The 17828-nt window shown below is 39.8% G+C and overlaps 3 protein-coding genes across 3 annotated transcripts; 1 reads left to right on the top strand and 2 right to left on the bottom strand.

Annotated features, from left to right (window-relative positions):
- Window positions 1–586: 586 nt before the first annotated feature.
- LOC106420761 (mucin-5AC-like) lies at window positions 587–3748 on the top strand. Its single transcript, XM_013861605.3, has 5 exons — window positions 587–1141; window positions 1232–1349; window positions 1748–1862; window positions 2114–3235; window positions 3310–3748. The coding sequence occupies exons 1-5, from the start codon at window positions 934–936 to the stop codon at window positions 3568–3570; spliced, it is 1824 nt and encodes a 607-aa protein (XP_013717059.1). The 5' UTR covers window positions 587–933; the 3' UTR covers window positions 3571–3748.
- On the bottom strand, window positions 3742–5698 carry LOC106420762 (clathrin light chain 2-like). The gene is made up of 3 exons (XM_013861606.3): window positions 5333–5698; window positions 4513–4666; window positions 3742–4258 (listed from the first exon to the last, which is right to left on the bottom strand). Exons 1-3 carry the CDS (start codon window positions 5620–5622, stop codon window positions 3905–3907), a joined length of 798 nt encoding a protein of 265 aa, XP_013717060.1. The 5' UTR covers window positions 5623–5698; the 3' UTR covers window positions 3742–3904.
- A 189-nt stretch (window positions 5699–5887) lies between these two features.
- On the bottom strand, window positions 5888–15364 carry LOC106420756 (DNA-directed RNA polymerase V subunit 1-like). The gene is made up of 18 exons (XM_013861598.3): window positions 15089–15364; window positions 14543–14632; window positions 14130–14256; window positions 13926–14041; window positions 13767–13814; window positions 13329–13493; window positions 12813–12971; window positions 10837–12717; window positions 10568–10743; window positions 10391–10466; window positions 10162–10289; window positions 9827–9984; window positions 9328–9602; window positions 9061–9234; window positions 8837–8977; window positions 6843–8749; window positions 6633–6747; window positions 5888–6551 (listed from the first exon to the last, which is right to left on the bottom strand). The coding sequence occupies exons 2-18, from the start codon at window positions 14621–14623 to the stop codon at window positions 6180–6182; spliced, it is 6099 nt and encodes a 2032-aa protein (XP_013717052.2). The 5' UTR covers window positions 14624–14632; window positions 15089–15364; the 3' UTR covers window positions 5888–6179.
- Window positions 15365–17828: the final 2464 nt, after the last annotated feature.

Below are 17828 nucleotides of genomic sequence, written 5' to 3'. Positions count from 1 at the left end.
TAAGGACCTAATCACAATCTTTTGTGGCTAAATATGGTTTCCAACTAAATTAGGTGTTCAACTAAATCACAACTTGTTTGCTAATTAGGTGTTGAACAGAGTATAATAATCCATCTGATTCCAAACGAAATTTATCTTTAATAATTAGGCTTTCTAGTGTTTTTTCTTTCAAATTAAATAATCTGAATTCAACCAATTAGAATCATTATTTCTATTGTGTGGTTCAACAAACTAAACTACACATTGCAATAATGTAAACAAGCACAATAACCTCAACCTTATAGATGGATCTCACACTAGTTCTTCAATCATATGGTTATGATTCAACATAGAAGTAACAAGACAACACTGGAATAATGATTGAGTAACAAAAAAAACGTAGAAGATGCAGAGAGCAGAGGAGAATCAAAAACCTTAGGATTGAAGCGATAGAAACAATTGAGAGCACATTAGGTAGCAGTGCATCGGTCCAGAGATGTCCCCGTCCCCTCAACAAATCTTAATTTTTTTTAAAATAAAATATTTTCCAATTTTACCCTTCTCCCAGATCAATAATTACACTCCATGCCACTCCTTCCAACACTTTCTTCTCTCTCTCGATCTCCAAAATCTAGTATCCTCCCTCTCTCTCTCTCTCTGCTGCTGGGTTTCTCTTTCCCTCCGTTAATTTGTAGTGGGTCTTGAGCTCCGTTCCTCGACAATGGCGGTTTCTTTGAGAAAGCTCGTGTCTTCCTTCTAAAAAAGTTCACTTTTTTTTTTGTTTTGCTTTACTTTCAAGTGAAAATGTGTTGCAAATTAGTGTAAAGATTCGATTTTTTCGTGTTGGGTTTCTTTAGTTTGAGTTTAGATTTAGGATACTGGAAGTAAATTGGAAGTTAAGTTAGTTTTTTTTTTTTAGTGATCTGTAAGTTTGGTACTTTGAGAGAGAGAGAGATGAATCGAAGTTTTAGGGCACAAGAGTCGTCGTCGTCTCTGTTGCTGGATTCAGCCGAGAGGCAGCAGAGGCAACAGCTTAGGGCTTCTATGATGGCTGAGAAAGATGAAGAGCTATCTCTGTTTCTCGAAATGAGACGGCGTGAGAAAGAGCAGGATAATAGTCTCCTTCTCAACAACAACCCTCATGAGTTCGACACTCCTTTAGGTAACATTCTAACCCTCTTTCTTTTTTTTTTTCTCTAATTTGTGGTGGCAGGCAACCCTGATGTCTTCTAATTTTGTTATGGTTGTGTAGGTTCAAAGCCTGGAACTTCACCGGTGTTCAACCTCTCAAGCGGTGGTGGTCCGGCGAGGAAGACGGGTCCTCCAGATGATTTTCTCAATTCTGAAGGGGATAAAAATGACTATGAATGGTAACTACTTCACCATAATATTTGTGAAGCTAACATATTTACATGTTGTGTCGGTTTGGTTCATAGTATCAGTTTGTGAACACGTTCACCGGTGAATGCCTGTAGCCATTTTAAGTGATATAACTGTGATAGTATTACTCATTAGTTGCTGTATGTAGGCCTCAACTGTTTCATTTCTTTGTGATTGTTTGGTTTCTTCACATTTCATCAGTTCGATAGCTTCGCTTTATAAAGTGTTCATGTTTTTTTTTTTGTGTGAATGATACTGAGAAAGGCTGTGGAAAGTGTTAGTTGTAGCATATCAGCTATCTCTTATAGACATTCACTCATACGTTCTTAAAAAAACATCATTGATCTGTTTATAATTCACGCACTAACTTTTCCTTTGTCTCTGGAAGGCTTCTGACCCCTCCAGGAACTCCTCTGTTCCCTTCGCTGGAGATGGAATCACATAGGACTATGATGAGTCGGAGTGGTGATTCAAAGGGCCGCCCAGCTTCATTGACTTCTAGGGTAATAATGTTATTCCTTACTCTGCTGACCTCTTTCTATCAAACCTTGGTTTCTAGATATAAACGTCTAAACATAGTGCAACCAGTGTTAGATAAAGCTCCACTGATATATTGTTGTTACTTGTTTTGGGTTGTCACTACTAATTAAATCTGCAATGCATCAGTCTAATACGTTTACATTATCTCTCAAGTGGTTTCTATATTTGGAATCATCTTTTGTTTTTGGTAACATGTGATTTGTATTTGTTGTAGCTGGCGAATTCCTCATCAGAGCCTGCTGCAAGGAACCATCTAACATCTAGACAACCAACCTCTTCCCCTGGATTAAGCTCATCCAGCGGAGCAACTCGGAGACCTTCATCATCTGGAGGACCTGGATCAAGACCCGCCACTCCCACCGGAAGATCATCATCAACACAGACAACTAATTCAAAACCCTCAAGGCCTTCAACACCCACCTCTACTAGAACCACCGTCTCCTCAACCACACGACCTTCTTTGACTCATTCCAGGTCCACTGTATCTGCAACGACTAAACCCACATCTCTGAGTAGGTCAGCAAGTTCATCTCGCCTCACACCTACTGCATCTAAACCAACTACTAGATCTGCTGGTTCAACAGCTAGATCTACTACCACTAGCACCGGCACAAAATCTGCAGGACCTTCAAGGTCCACCACGCCTCTGTCAAGATCCACCGCTAGATCTTCAACACCAACGTCAAGACCCACACTTCCTCCTCCTAAAACCATATCGAGGTCAGCTACACCAACTCGCCGTCCCATCAGTTCTGCTACCACTACAGCAAAGCCGACAATATCCCAAGTCAAGCCTTCTTCTCCAGCGGCGAAGCCTATGCCAACACCATCCAAAACCCCTGCTGTATCACGTCCAGCTTCTCCCACAGTGAGGTCAAGGCCATGGAAGCCATCAGACATGCCTGGTTTCTCACTAGAGACTCCTCCGAATCTAAGAACAACGTTACCAGAAAGGCCACTTTCAGCGACAAGAGGCAGACCCGGAGCTCCAAGCCCACGATCTGCTTCAGTTGAGCCAAGTGGTCCACTCGGAGGAGGAAGACCGAGAAGGCAGTCATGCTCACCATCAAGAGGAAGAACACCGATGCACGCCAGTGGTAGCTCTGTTCCTGCAGTTAACCGTGGATATTCCAGAGCCAATGACAATGTTAGTCCTGTGTTGATGGGAACCAAAATGGTGGAGAGAGTGGTCAACATGCGGAAACTGGCTCCTCCCAGATCAGATGACAAGAGTTCTCCTCAAGGTAACTTATCTGCAAAGTCCTCATCACCAGACAGTGCAGGCTTTGGAAGAACACTCTCCAAGAAGTCCCTTGATATGGCTATAAGGCATATGGTGCGTAATCTCCCTCTCCCTCTATCTTCTTTTCCCATTAGTAACTGATGAATCAACATTTGTGATGTAAACAGGACATACGTAGAACCATACCAGGGAATCTGAGACCACTAATGACAAACATTCCAGCATCATCAATGTACAGTGTGAGATCTGGACATACTCGTGGCAGACCAATGAATGTTTCAGACTCTCCACTAGCTACAAGCAGCAACGCGAGCTCGGAGATCAGTGTCTACAACAACAACGGCGTTTGCTTAGAGGCTAGCGAGAAGGAAGATGATGCAGGCAGCGAGAGAGGTTGCAGGTCTCCTTCAAGCTTACAAGGGAGATGAAAAATTTGTAAAACCGTTGTTGACCATCGAAGATCGTCTTTGTCTTTTATTATTATTATTGTGAGTTTCTTTCACACGAGTTTGGTTATGATATGTGAAGTAGCGTTTTGACATTTTATGTAAACCTCTCCACTTCCACTCGTCTTTTACTTTATAACATTAACCAAGTGATTTGTTATTTTAACAACTTCGCTTATTTGAATTCAAACATGAATGTCGTAAAGTATAATCAGATAGGACATAAGCTGTTTATATCACACACATAATGGAATGCAAAGAGAGAATCACATACATGAAAGCAATGGAAAAAAAAAACAAAACAAAAGAGGGTTTCTTAAGCAGCAGCAACTGCCTCGGTGGGCTTGGTTTCAGGAACATTCTTTGAAGGAGGAGCAGCAGTAGTAGCAGCAGCAGCAGCCGCCTCTGGTGGAGGTTGAGGAGCGAGTTTCAGGTGAGCAGGCGGATTCTGTTTGAGCTTGAGCAATATCTGTCTCATTCTTGAGAGATCGGTTGGCTTACCGGGCTTTGGACCTTGAATGACAGCGATTGTTGGCTTCTTAGGGTCTTGTTCTTTCTTCCCTCTTCTTTTCTCTATAGTTGGAACTTCCTTAGGAACTAGCTCTGCTATCGCCTTCCAGTAGTTCTTGCTCGCTTCCGCATAGAACTTCTCTTGCGTCTCCATATACAGCTTTAAGTGTTCAAAGACAAAACAAACTTATGAGCAAACACACGCTGTGAAAAGGCACAATATGCAGCTACAATAGACACTCATTAAACTACACAAACCTAAAACATATTAGAACGGTTGCGTATATAGAGAGTTGTGCAGCTTAGGACAAAATGTCAAAACTAAGAAAGCCATTGGACTTACTTCCACATGGCAACAACAGCATATTGAGAAACAGATGATTCAAACTACAATGTTTTGCTAAAAGAACAAACCTTTTCCTTCTCTCTGTTAGCTGCTTTGTTGTTTTCACAGGTTAACTCCCTCTTCTTATGGAAATCCTCTTTGAACTGGTTTGCCTCTTCAATGATTTGGTTCCGCAACTCCTTTTCTTTCTTCTCCTTCTCCTCAAGTTGAATTGCATTTTGTCTGCACCAAATATAAGAACATAGCACCATATTGATATGAGCCTGTCTGTAAGTTTGCCTTAGATCTAGTAACCGGCAGAGTAAAAAAAGATAACTAGCTTCCTTTTAACCCTTAAGCTTTCTCTCTCTCTGGAAGATGATTCTTACCCTTTTATAGGCCAAGGTGTACGTACATAATAGTTTTCCTAAACTTAAAAATGAAAAGGAAAACATCCAAAAGCCTTAGATACTTTGTAAAAAGGAAAAGTAATGATCCTAATTGGAATTGCTTTTCTTGCGATGGTACCGTAATACCAAAGCGTGTATCATAAATTTTCATAGACGAGATCAGATCTATTCATCCGACCAACTCAGTAACCATTACAAGATGCAAACATTGGCATTAAAAAAAAAAGGCAGAACATTACAAACCAAAACAAAAGTTAAGCTAGAAGCGTCTTTTTGAGACACAGATCCTGTCAATTTCAAACTCAGATCCGATCGGATAGACAACTAAACAAGGATTCAACTTTACTCAAGGAGCTTGCAGAATTATGCATCAAGATCAAAACTTGAGATTAATTAAACAGATTCATCATCCTCTCAACTAAAGTGATCAACTTTACTCAATTTTTTCTCTGACAGAAGTAGAACTAAATCAAGATCAGAGTTCCAGATCAGATCTAACCTTCTCCATTCTCTGAGAGCAGACCCCTCATCAGATTCCATCTCCGACGGCGGCGGCAAGATGGGACCGTCGTGTCCACCGTTGGATCCGAAGACGTCGTCTCCGTTTGAGTAAGCTCCATAGTCGGAAGACGGCGCCGCGAAAACATCGTCGATGGAGTCATCTACTTGGACAGAGCCGTCGTAGGCTGAGAAGGAGTGATCAGTAGTGGTGTCGAATGAGCCTGAGACTGGAACGGACTCAGAAGCGTCATCTCCGAGTATAACGAAAGAATCTTCAAAGACAGACATCTCTCGAGAACAAAAAGGAGCTTTGGTTTGAAGAGAGACAACTCACGAATCTGTCTGAAGCTTAGAAAATGGAAACAGAGAGATATTTTTTTTCATTTTATAAAACTTGTTAATGGGCTTTCAAGGTTCGTAATTGGGCCTTTTGGTGACCCATTTAGATGTTGTATTTCGGTTTAATTATGGTTAAGGATTGATTTGGTTTGTAAGCAATTTAAAAGTTGCATGAGAACTAATAACATCAAATCAGAGAAAGGAGATAGAGAGATGGCTATAACTAATGCATTGTTTTAACTTCAATAAATAGTCAGATGTCAAGGTAATCATCACTAGAGATTACCGACCGAAACCTAAAGACTTATTTTCAGACAAAAGAGATGCGCAACTAGAGAACTGCGTTTACACATTGTTTTGCAGTTCGCATCAGAGTTTCCTAGTGGATAAAAAACGTGCAATCCTCTCCACTCTTTATGTACATCTCAAAACAAAAGAGTGGGTGATGTTGAAGTCTGATAGAGAGTCTTTTTTCACTTTCCTACCAAAAGACCTGAGGCTAAAACCTAAGCCTGAGGCTCTGTCTGAGAGTCCTCACCTCCATTACCAATAGGCTGAATGTCTTCAATTTGAGACTGAGGCTGAGTGTCGCCACCTTCATTACCAATAGGCTGAGGCTGAGAGTCTTGGCTTCCATTATCAATAGGCTGAGTCTGAGACTCCTGTTCCCCAGGTGGTGTGGCTTCTTGGCTGTTCTTGTCTCTGTTTTCATTGTCCCTCTTTCTGAAGTACTTTGCGATGAACTCTTCAGCTAGGTTTGGGTGCTTCTCCACCAGATAGTTGTTGATGCACTTCCTGTATGAAAAGTCTTGTTTCGTCCCATCAGTCGAGACAACAAAGAAGCACCTGGACTCTGTGAACGTCGTGTGCTTATCAACCTACAAGAATTTTTCACATCAGACTAATAAGGCTAAGTAAGCTTTTAGAAGAGATGCTATAAAGGTGAAAGCTATTTTTACCGTGATGAAATCAAGACCGGGACCAAGCTTAGCATCTTTGTCTGGATGGTAGTTCAAAATCTGCTCCAGTACATATGTCTTGTCTTCATCCGAGATTGGTTCTCCATCAGTGTACCTTCATCGAAACAACACAGTTTTACAAAGATGTATATATATATATATATGGAATCTGTAACTGCGTAAATGACACATAGAGCGGGAAAGGCATACCCGGACTGATGCATTATTTTCCTGAGTCTTCTCATGACTGGATCGACATCTGAGAGAAGCTCTTGCTCCTCAGAGGTGAACATGTCTACGCGCTGTCTTGTTGCTGTGAACATGGGACCAAGAATACTCTCAGATCCAGGGGTCCTAGGAGGACGGTTCCTCTTCCAGTCTGCGCCGCCACCACCACCCTGTGACTGTGAGCCAGCAGATGGATATCTCTTGTTTGGAACTCCCCACTGACTTGTCTCATTCCCTTCCTTGTCTCCGCTACTGGTCGCCTTCAATGATACCCACGGATTTCCATCATCTTCTTGGGCATCCTTGTCTGAAGCAGGGGGACTTGGCTGTCCCCAAGAACACCAAGCAACAGAAGTTGGTTCAGCTTCTGAATTCTTCTTTTTACCCCAAGCAGCAGAATCTGATCCATTTTCCGAATTGTTTGTGTCCTTAGAACCCCAATTAGCAGTACCTAATTGACTTTCAGAGTTCTTTTTGGCCTGAGAACCCCAAGCAGCAGCACCTGAGCCTGACTCAGTTTCAGAATTATTTTTGGCCTGAGAACCCCAAGCAGCACCACCACCACCTGATTCAGTTTCTGGTTTCTTCTTGTCCCAAGCACCCCAAGTAGAAGCACCTGCGCCTGACTCAGTTTCAGAGTTCTTTTTAGCCTGAGAACCCCAAGCACCACCACCTGATTCGGTTTCTGATTTCTTCTTGTCCCAAGTACCCCAAGCAGCAGCACCTGAGCCTGACTCAGTCTCAGAATTGTTTTTAGCCTGAGAACCCCAAGCAGCACCACCACCACCTGTTTCAGTTTCTGGCTTCTTCTTGTCCCAAGTACCCAAAGCAGCAGCACCTGAGCCTGGCTCAGTCTCAGAGTTATTTTTGGCCTGAGAACCCCATGCAGCACCACCTGATTCAGTTTCAAATTTAGATTTATCCCTAGAACCCCATGTAGCACCACCTGACTGATTTTCCAGGCTCCGGTTCCGGGAAGCCCAACCACCAGCACCTGATTCAGTTTCAGAAACCCGTTTGCCCCTATTACCCCAGTCCGCACCACCTGATACAGTTTCTGAGCTCTTTTTTCCCCAGGAACCCCATGCAGCAGGAGCTGGTTCCGTTTCTTTGTTCATTTTGGCCCCAGAACCCCAAGCAGCGGCATTTAATTCAGTTTCCGGGTTCTTTTTGTAAGTAGAGCCCCAACCAGCAGCGTCTGATTCAGTTCCCGTGTTCTTTTCGTCATCGGAGCCCCAAGCAGCAGCAGCTGATTCACTTTCAGAGTTCGTTTTACCCCATGCAGCAGGAGCTGGCTCAGTTTCAGAGTTCTTTTTACCCCAAGGTTTGTCTGAAACAGCTTTGGGTCCCCAAACGTCAGAAGAAGGCTCACCGTTTTCTATGACAACAGAATCATTTTGAGCTGGTTTTGTTCCCCAGTTCGGTGTTGCATTTTCAGCATCATCTTTGGTCTTTGATCCCCAAGCGCCCCATGAATCTGTATTGGTAGCTTCTTGAGCATCTTTTTTACTGTTCCAACCAGACGAAGCATCTTCATTCTCAACGTTTGCAGCCTTTCCCCAACCAGACTGCGTGTTCTCCTCACCACCTGCGTTTTTCGAGACTCCCCATTCTGAGCCACTACTGCAACCATTCTCCCAAAGAGAACCGTTGTCCCACTTGGATTCCGATGCCTTGCCTTCATCAAGTAGATTTTGAAACTCAGCACTGTCATCAAACTTGGGCTCTCCGAGAGCAGAGTCTCGCTCAGGAGACTCAGCCCATTCAGCCATTTCTTCCTCTGTGACATCAAAACCAGGGGAAGAAACGTATGCATCTGCAGTTTTGGTGGATCTTACCATCTGGAGAAAGCTGAATACATCAGTTTCATCATCATTCTCCAGACCAGTCTGCAGATAGGTTGACAAATAAAGAACATCAGATTGCAGGAAAAAAATTTACAAGACAAAACTCAATTTCTGGTGAGAATGTCTTACCTCTTTTTTGTTCCATAGAAGCTCAAACTGCGAACCTGTACCAACATCCACGCGTTTTCCCCAAGAACAAGACCCAACGACTGTTGATAGAGAATCTTTATGACATTTCTCAGCCGCTTTCTCGAAACATTTCCTTGGCGCCTAAAAGCATAAGAAGTAACTAATGTTAGTATGGATGGCCAGTATAGAAAATAATTTGTAATTAGACATTAAAGCATACTAACAATAAGAGTTGCTTCTGTGAATGGGGCCTTGATGTTCAAGGACCGAGTCAAAGCCTTGTAACCTCCAGAATTGAAACCTAGCATATCCCCTGAACAGGTCATGTTGTTTGCCACGAGAATGATATGTTCTTTCAGAACTCCTTTGGAGACCTTTCTCACTGAAGCTGAGAGACGCTGCAAAACAATGAGCACATATGATACCATACGTTAAATATGACAAAGTATCATGCTTTAAGTGCACGGATCAGGAGTAAAGTAATTGAGTACCTGAACAGCTTGCTCAAAGGCGCAGGACAAACCAAGCAGCTCTTGCACTTGCTTTATGGAATATGGGATTGACCGCTTTGTGTCTATCAGATGAAGAACTGAAAGACATGAGTCAATCACAACCCTCCATGCATCACCACTTTGCTTGACATCAGATTTTTCAACCGTGACATCCAATACCCATTCTCCTCGGCGGGATGCATGAAGACTCCGGATCCAGGTTGTCGTTTCTGGACTATTCCAGATTATATTTGCTGAGGCAATCCGTGGATCGCCTAGAGACAGAAGTATTATAAAAAAACATTAGTCTACTGTACATAAGCTTGATAGCACAACTACAACGTGTAAGGCAACTCATTCAGACTAGTTGAGGAAAATGATTTTAAATCTTTTATCCGTCAGGCAATGAATCTTACTAGAAAGATTTCAAAAGAAAGACTCTACCCCGTTCGATAAATCAAAGTAGCTGACAGTTATAATGAAAGCATTATTCAAGTACCTTTGATCACTGTTTCGAGCAGAACTGGATATATTGTATTGCAGAGAACATCCAGAGTTCTTTCCAGATCAGGATCAGTGGCATTGTAGGAGGAAAACATCAAGCACGGCATATCAGAATCTTTGCTCGAGCCTGGACCTCGGAAAGAGCAGCATTCACTGTTCATTCGAGAAGAAATTAAACATAACCAGACCACAAAGTTTAAGAAGCTAGACAAGTATACACAATAAGACAAAGAACAAAGATGATGGACAGAAAGAACTAGTAAGCGAGAAACCAACATCAATAATTCAACCAGAGGCGACGTTCATAGGAAAAGCATATCATGGACATACCTGACAGACAAATTCATTTTCTTAAAGTCCTCAGCTTTCTTCTTCTTCTTTTGGACTAGTGAGTTGATTGCATCCTCGCACCTTTGAAGTATGTCCTGCATGCTGATGTTCCACCCTTCCAACAATGTCTAGTAAACCAAAACACCAATTACAAGCAAGAATTAAAAAGATTCAATGGCAGGTAGAGTCTTCCAGATAGATTTAACAGTACAGAGATTAGAATTCAAACCTTATTAAGATGAATATGGCCATGTAGGCATATATCCATTCCAAAAATTTCTGAAATCGCTTGTTGCTTTCTGTATCTGCATGCAAGTAAAGACATAGACCAACGCAAAGAGGATAAGTAAAAGCAAAAAAAAAAACACTAAAACGAACAACATAATTTACTAAGACCAGTACTTACTCGACTAGAAACTCCACTGCAGTATCTTTCAGACTAACTTTCTTCAGCTTGTTCCTAACTGTGTATGCAGAATTCTCCTGGCAGTACTTTTTCCCACAGCGGCATTCATTCAGATAAAGAATCACACGCCGATCATTGGTAGTGTTTTGGAAGTTGACTTTGCAGAGTAGAACTTCCTGGGAAAAGAACAAAAACAGAAAGCAGTATAAGCATACAACAATACAGAAGAACAATGCTTTATTGAGAAGACAGCACCAAGAACACTTTACCTTCATTAGCTCCCAGGAAGAATTGCTATTTGGGGAAGAATCAAGCACCGCTTTATAGGCGGGATTTGACATGGCGGTTGCTGCCAATACTCCAACAGGGTCTCCCGCTTCAAATAAACCTTGATTCTCATTGTCAGAACTCAGCTCATACTTGAACTGCACGATGGAGTTACTGCATGTATTTCTTACAGTTCCATCGTTGGTAATGACTATGTCTCGCAGAACAGCCATCAGATTCTTGAAGAGTGTACCAGGCTCAGCTAATCCCCTTGAAGAGCGGACAATTACCTCCCTTGCCGCAACTGAATGAGCCATCTCTTCATAAGGATCAAGTCCGTGAAAAAAGCAGCCCTTCACAATTCCAAAATCTCCAGAGGAAGAAGTACTGACATACTTTTTCTTATAAAACTGAGCCATGTCTTCCACCAGAGTCTTCGTGTACAACTTCTTCTTGTCTGAAAGCTGAAGACCCAGGAAGCCAATCTGCTGCACCAGCTTGTTGATTGCTGAGTTGCTCTTGATGTCAATCAAGTTCCTCATCGAATACGACTTCAGCATGAAATTAGCAGCCACTTCCTTCACTTTCTGGATGCTGTTCTCTAGTTGGAGTTCGTCCTCATACGATAACCTCAACCTAGACACCATAGGAGAAATCTCCCGGACGATGAGATTGTGAATAACTCCCATGTCTTCCCTAGACATGGACAAGTCTTCCAGACTTAAACTAAATCCCTGAGGATCTAGATGTTCCATCAGTAGCGGCTGCAGTGAATCAAAGAATGCCAGTGCTTCCTTTGGACCCTTCTCCACCATGATTCCGGTTACAATTCCATTGATTATAGACGCCAACGCATCAACCCCAAAATCAAAGGACAGCAAATCACTTCCACCAACTATGAACCCGTCACCTCTGCAACTAAGACGTTCAGGAAAGGCAAGCTGCAGTATCTGGAAAAATGTCCAAGCCGGGCCAGATTTACTGGACTTCACTACAGCTGGTGATGGGAGAGACCGAGAGCCATACATAGCTAACTGTTGGGCAGATGCTTTGTCCAAAAACACCTGCTCCATCATAACCCTCAGAGACAGCAAAGAATCCAAACCCAGCTGCAGAATCAGCTGCCCGGTATGTGAGCTGCGAAGTTGCTTATCCACTGAAAAGAGCTCCAGTACCTCTGCCTTAGCTGTGAGAGACTGGGGGTAGAACAGATGGACACAATCACCATCAAAATCAGCACTGAGAGGGCCACACATCAGGGGATTGATCTTCACCGTGTTGTCTTCATGAACATAGACCCGAAGTGCTTGCAGAGAATGCTTATGTGTTGTGGGAGGACGGTTGATAAACACAACATCCCCATCCATGACCCTGCGATGCACAATCTGCCCGGGTTTAAGGACTGTGTGCCCCTTGGAACCGTCCCTCAGAGAATAGGTTGTAGAGCCTTGGGTATAGCTCAAGCACATCTTGTTGTCCACTAGCTCTTGTAGATATCCAATGTTGTGGACACTAACTCTCTCCTCAAATGTGATCCGATGTGCAATTTCCATAGGGATCCCCACCTCGTTCACATTCCTGAAGGCATCTCCAGTGATGACGCTGCGAGAAGAGAAGCCTGAACCTTTTCGAATGAAAAGTGTTCTCATCTTTTCTGTCCAAGCTTTCGAGGAAGAACTGTCCGAGATCTTGGACACCCCGAATCTCATGTCAATGTTTCTTGTTGGCTTCGCAGTACCCCTCACCTGAAGATAGGTATCCACCACTCTAAACATTTCATTGGCTTCAGCTCTATGCGACTCAAAGTTCGTCTCGCCAGACCTAGAGTTGTTTATCGCTACCACTTTCCTGAGAACGTCCTTTAACTCAATTCTAGACGGGTCCTGAAAACAAGAATGGCATACATGCAGGGTTAGTTTGTAAACAAGCCAAAGCAATCAATGAACTCAAGAAAGAATTTTAGTTTCAAGGGTCTTACCACCGACATGGAGTTGGAACCATCAGAAACTTCTGGCACTGACAGACAGTTAGGAGGGACTGGAAGGTATTCTAGTATGTATCCTTCTTGGGGAATATGTCCCTTTGCTGTGAGCTTCTTTCTTGTTTCTTCAGGAATCCGTCTTAAAATTTCCTTTACCTGACAAGGACAGAAGGTAGTCATTAGTTTCCAGAACGTAAGAATGCCTGTGACATTAAAACCCTAGAAGATCCAGGAAACTATAAGATCACATACAACAGCCATTGAAAATGTATACTAATTGCTTCTTCTGCTCAAACATTCGCACAGGAATTCAAAAGTATAGATATTTAGCTTAGCATGCTTGTATCCAACAATGTTAACTCATTTGATAGGAAGCCTAAATTATACCAAAAGAACTTGAATTTATAGAAAAATCCTAGCAAAAGGTTCTGCACATGTTATATAAATACAAAGCAAAGGATTTTAAGGTAACGCATAAGAAACAAAAGCATGGAGAAGAAAGTAAGAACCAACCTCTCTTGCTAGCAGGGGCCGGGTATGGTCGCTTCCGTAGCGGTAACCATATCTTTCCAGGAAATTCCAGAAGCCTTCCTGCAGTCTTGTTCTAGATGGGAGCTTCAGTTGAAGATATGAGGCACCATCTGATGATTTATCTTTAATTGTGATGTTCGAAGCTTCCTAAAAGAGTAACTCAGTTAGTTAAAAATCCAAGAAGTTCAGCAAAAACATCATCCGTAAACATACATAAGCAGTTAAAATTCCATGGAAATACCAATAATCACTACTTTCAGAAAGCATTAATTAATATTGGAAGTGTTTGAATAAATCAACAAACGCATGATAACTATTCTAGATATGAATTAGCAACATGTAACTAAATGAAGAAAAACTTAGACAACCAACTATAGAAAGGTGACATGAAACAATCAGAATGTTTACGGCATTACTCACCTCACAACAGACGCCTAGCAAACGCTCCGCAAGCCCAGAACTTGTGCTCTGTAATCAGAAAGGTGAACACAATTAGTCGAGATAGTTTGAAAAAACTATCATGTGTGAATCACCAATAAGATAATTTGTAAAAAAAAAAAACATCAATGAGGTACTAACCTTAATCTTCTTTATCTTGAGACACTTCAAGCAGAGAAGGCTCAGCATCTGTTTCAACTCACTAACATGAGCGGGATGGTATATTGGCACAGGCAGATGAATATACCCAAAATGACCTAAAAACAAAGAAACAAACATCGATATCAGGATTCCAGCATCAAATGCAAGTATTAAAAAGATAACCAAAAAACATAACTAGTTTACCTTCACATTTATCAGGCTCAGTGGCACCGCAAGCTTCACATTTACCAAACTCCAGAGGTAACCCCAAGAATGCGTTAGAGAGTTGGCTAGCATGGTTGATCCCAGCGTCACTAATGGATGCTAGACGCTGCAAGAAAGAAAGATAGACCAGTGAGTAATACAAGAGTAGCAGAGGATATATCACAGAACAAACATATAGCACTATAGCTGAAGCGACTATACAACAGAGCTGAGCTCACTTATCACTTCAAAACTTGGTGCGAACTTAACCAAAAACATAGAAAGGGGCTTTGGCTACTCGTCTTCCTCACTTCTTCTGTGGAACTAATCATATGAATATTCTAACAAAGCCATACATGCAACTCCAAACAAAAATGTATGTAGTCCAGAGAGGAAAGCGCTTGTTAACTTACGATCTGACGGTGAGTAGCAAGAGCGAATGAGATTCCAACAATTTCTGCTTCTAGAATATCTGAGGAAGACGCTTCTTCCATGACAAAACCCTAAGAAAAAAAAGTGAATCCAGACAACAGTGATGCAAGTTAGCAGATCAACCAAACAGAGAAACGAAGACATTATCAAGCACCACTAAAACCCACAAATCTCTAAATAGAAACCCTTTTTTTTTTTTGAAGAATCGAAAAAAAAACTGTGAAAAGGAACAACCTTTCTGCTCGTTCGTTTTTAACAAAATCGAGAGCAGAAGAGACAAGATAAAGGCGAAATCTCGCAACTCTCGAACCGGGAGAAAACCCACATTTGAAACCACAGAGTTAAAGGAGCAGCCTTTATGTTCTGTTTTTCACGAAATCGAAAGCAGAAAACAACGAAATCTCCAAACTTTCACACCGAGAGAAAGAAGCTACATTTGAAACCCTAAACCCAGAAACACTGAAAGAGAGAGAGAGAGAGAGAGAGAGAGAGAGAGAGAGAGAGAGAGATGGGTAAAGGCAAAATACCTAAGGATCGACGGAGGAGTTTGACCCAGTTAATCGGAGACGAGGGTTTTTGGAGGTGAAGAGAGGAGGGAGAATCTGAGTGATGAAGAAAAGAGTGAAAGTGACGGACTTTTCTTTATAAGAAAGAGAGAGAGAGACCCAAGAATTTGATTTTCTCCCAAAATCCTTTCTTCTTCAACCTCTAAACAACACACATTGCATGCAAAGTGGGAAAAGATGCTCACTTTGACCCAAAACAAAGGATGCTCACTTTAATTTTCTTCAGTAAATTAATAAATGTGATAGTCATACAAGTTAAGATAGCAGCACTAAACGATGGTGGTGAAAATGGTTTAATGTAGGGCAAAGAACCTTTGGAATCCGAACCACCACAAAAACTTAAAACCGGTCGGGTTGTAAAGTTATACCAATGGATCTTGTACAGTTGTATTTTAGGTTTTGAGTTTTATCTGAATTCGATTAGGTTCGAACAGATATCCTATAAATTTTGAAAATCTTAGTAATCTGTAAAAGAATCAGATCCAAAGATCCAAAATACTTTTGAAACTATATAAGTAATTTAAATATACATTTTCATGTTTATTTTGAAGTATATTTAAAAGCTATCATCTGAATGAGACCAAAAATTTGATCCAAACTGAAACAAATATTCGAAATAAAGTAAAAATAATTAATAAAAACGTGTCTCGAAGTTTCAACCATAACAACCTCCTAGAGATTGATCCACGCACCCGCCGATATTAGTTCTTACTTTTTTATATATTAATATTTGTTTTTTATAATTAATGTTATATATTTTAGATGAGTCGTAATATAATTAATTGTAAGATCTTTTGCTTTCGATTAAAGAATTTGTGTTAGGAGTGAGAAAAAAAAACGAACCGAACCGAACCAAACCGATATAAATCAAACCAAAGTATATGTCTAAACCATTTGGTTCAAGTTTTTATCAACCCAAATGGTTCGGTTTGGTTTGGTTTTACATCGAACCAAACTGAAAAATTGAAGTATTTTTTAATTAGTTTAATTAAATATACTATTAATATTAAGATCTAATATATTTAACCATTTAGCCTAAACAATTAAACATAATTTTACATATTTTTCTTTAATGAATAGAATAACACAACTAAAGCTAAAATAAAGGAATATGAATCTCATACATTAACATCAAAATCGAAAAGTTATTTACAATATTTATATTATATTTTAAGATAATAATATAAAATTATTAGATTACAATCATTACATCTTCTACATATTTATTGTGACTAGGGTTGTTCAATATGGCAAAACCGAATCGTACCGAACCGAACCAAACCGAAATAGATAATATGGTTTGGATTTGGTATATACCATACAAACCGAATAGATATGATTTTAAAAAAACCGTAGGATTTGGATATGGTTCGGTATATAACCGATAAAATCAAATAAACCGAATAAAACCGATCAAAAAATAGAAACATGTAAATATGTATATATTTTATAACAACGTATAAAAATCATAAGTTAATTTTTTTGCTAATAACAATTACCATATTTTTTACAGTAATAAAATAGTCCTGATTTGTAAAACACTTGAAGTATAATTAAATAACAATTCATCGCAAACATGCTACTTATTTTCTTAGTCTTCTTTTGATCTTTTTGCTTTAATTTAGCATTGACTAAATTGAAATAAAGATTATAAATTTGATGATAACAATTAGTGAAAATTGTTCACAATTTTTTTTATCTATAAACGAATAGAGTTTCGTGTTTAATAGAAGAAACATGACTTTGATGAACGCTAAATATGAAAGAATATAATAACTTATTTTTTGTGATTCGTGCTTATGTTTTATTTTTTGTTTTTTATTTTTATTATCAAAATTTTGAGCTTTGATTTTAATTATAGATTTGATTATTTTATTAGATGATAGAAACATTTTTTATTTTTGTTCTTTTATCTAAACTTATAATATTTTTTAATAAATGAATGTGTTGACAACAAGACTCTAAAATTCATATAATATGATCCCAAAATAAATAATTATGTTTTTTGGTATAAACCCGAATAAACCGAAAACCGACGGTGTATAAACCGAACCGAACCGAAGTAAATATGGATTTAGAATGATAGTTATATTTTACTAACCGAAACCGAACCGATATCCGGATTGAACACCCCTAATTGTGACGTTGGTTTTACGTTTAAATATGAATAATATAATGATTTAGTGTCAAATAATTATTTGTTTATGTTTCTATAAATTATATTTTTGTAACTCCACTAGAACATACTAAAAAATCAACTCGACTGAATTGAAAAATACAAACAAAACCAATTAAACCAAACTAAACACAAACCAAACCGAACACAAATAGAACCAAACCAAACCAAACTAATATGGGTTGATTTTGGTTAAATTTTTCTTAGTCCCAAATAACCCAAATTAACCAAACCGAACCCGTATATGCGATTAGCTTTAATATACAAAGTCCACTTAAACATAAACTAGGTGGTTGCCCGCGAATTCGCGGATATAAATATTGTATAAAAATATATATTATGTATATAATGTCATATAATGTCATATAGTTTGAAACATTTAAAAATATAATTTTTAACTTCAAATAGTTTAAAAATCAGTAGTAAAGTTTTTATAAATTTGATATAAAAATAACTTATGATATTTAGTAATAACAAATGCATCTTCTTTAGCCTCTTCTTATTTTTTTCATTATCATTTTGTTT

This window comes from Brassica napus, chromosome C3, assembly GCF_020379485.1.
Source record: "Brassica napus cultivar Da-Ae chromosome C3, Da-Ae, whole genome shotgun sequence".
Lineage (NCBI taxonomy): Eukaryota > Viridiplantae > Streptophyta > Magnoliopsida > Brassicales > Brassicaceae > Brassica > Brassica napus.
This window is presented reverse-complemented; position numbering and strand designations above follow the sequence as displayed.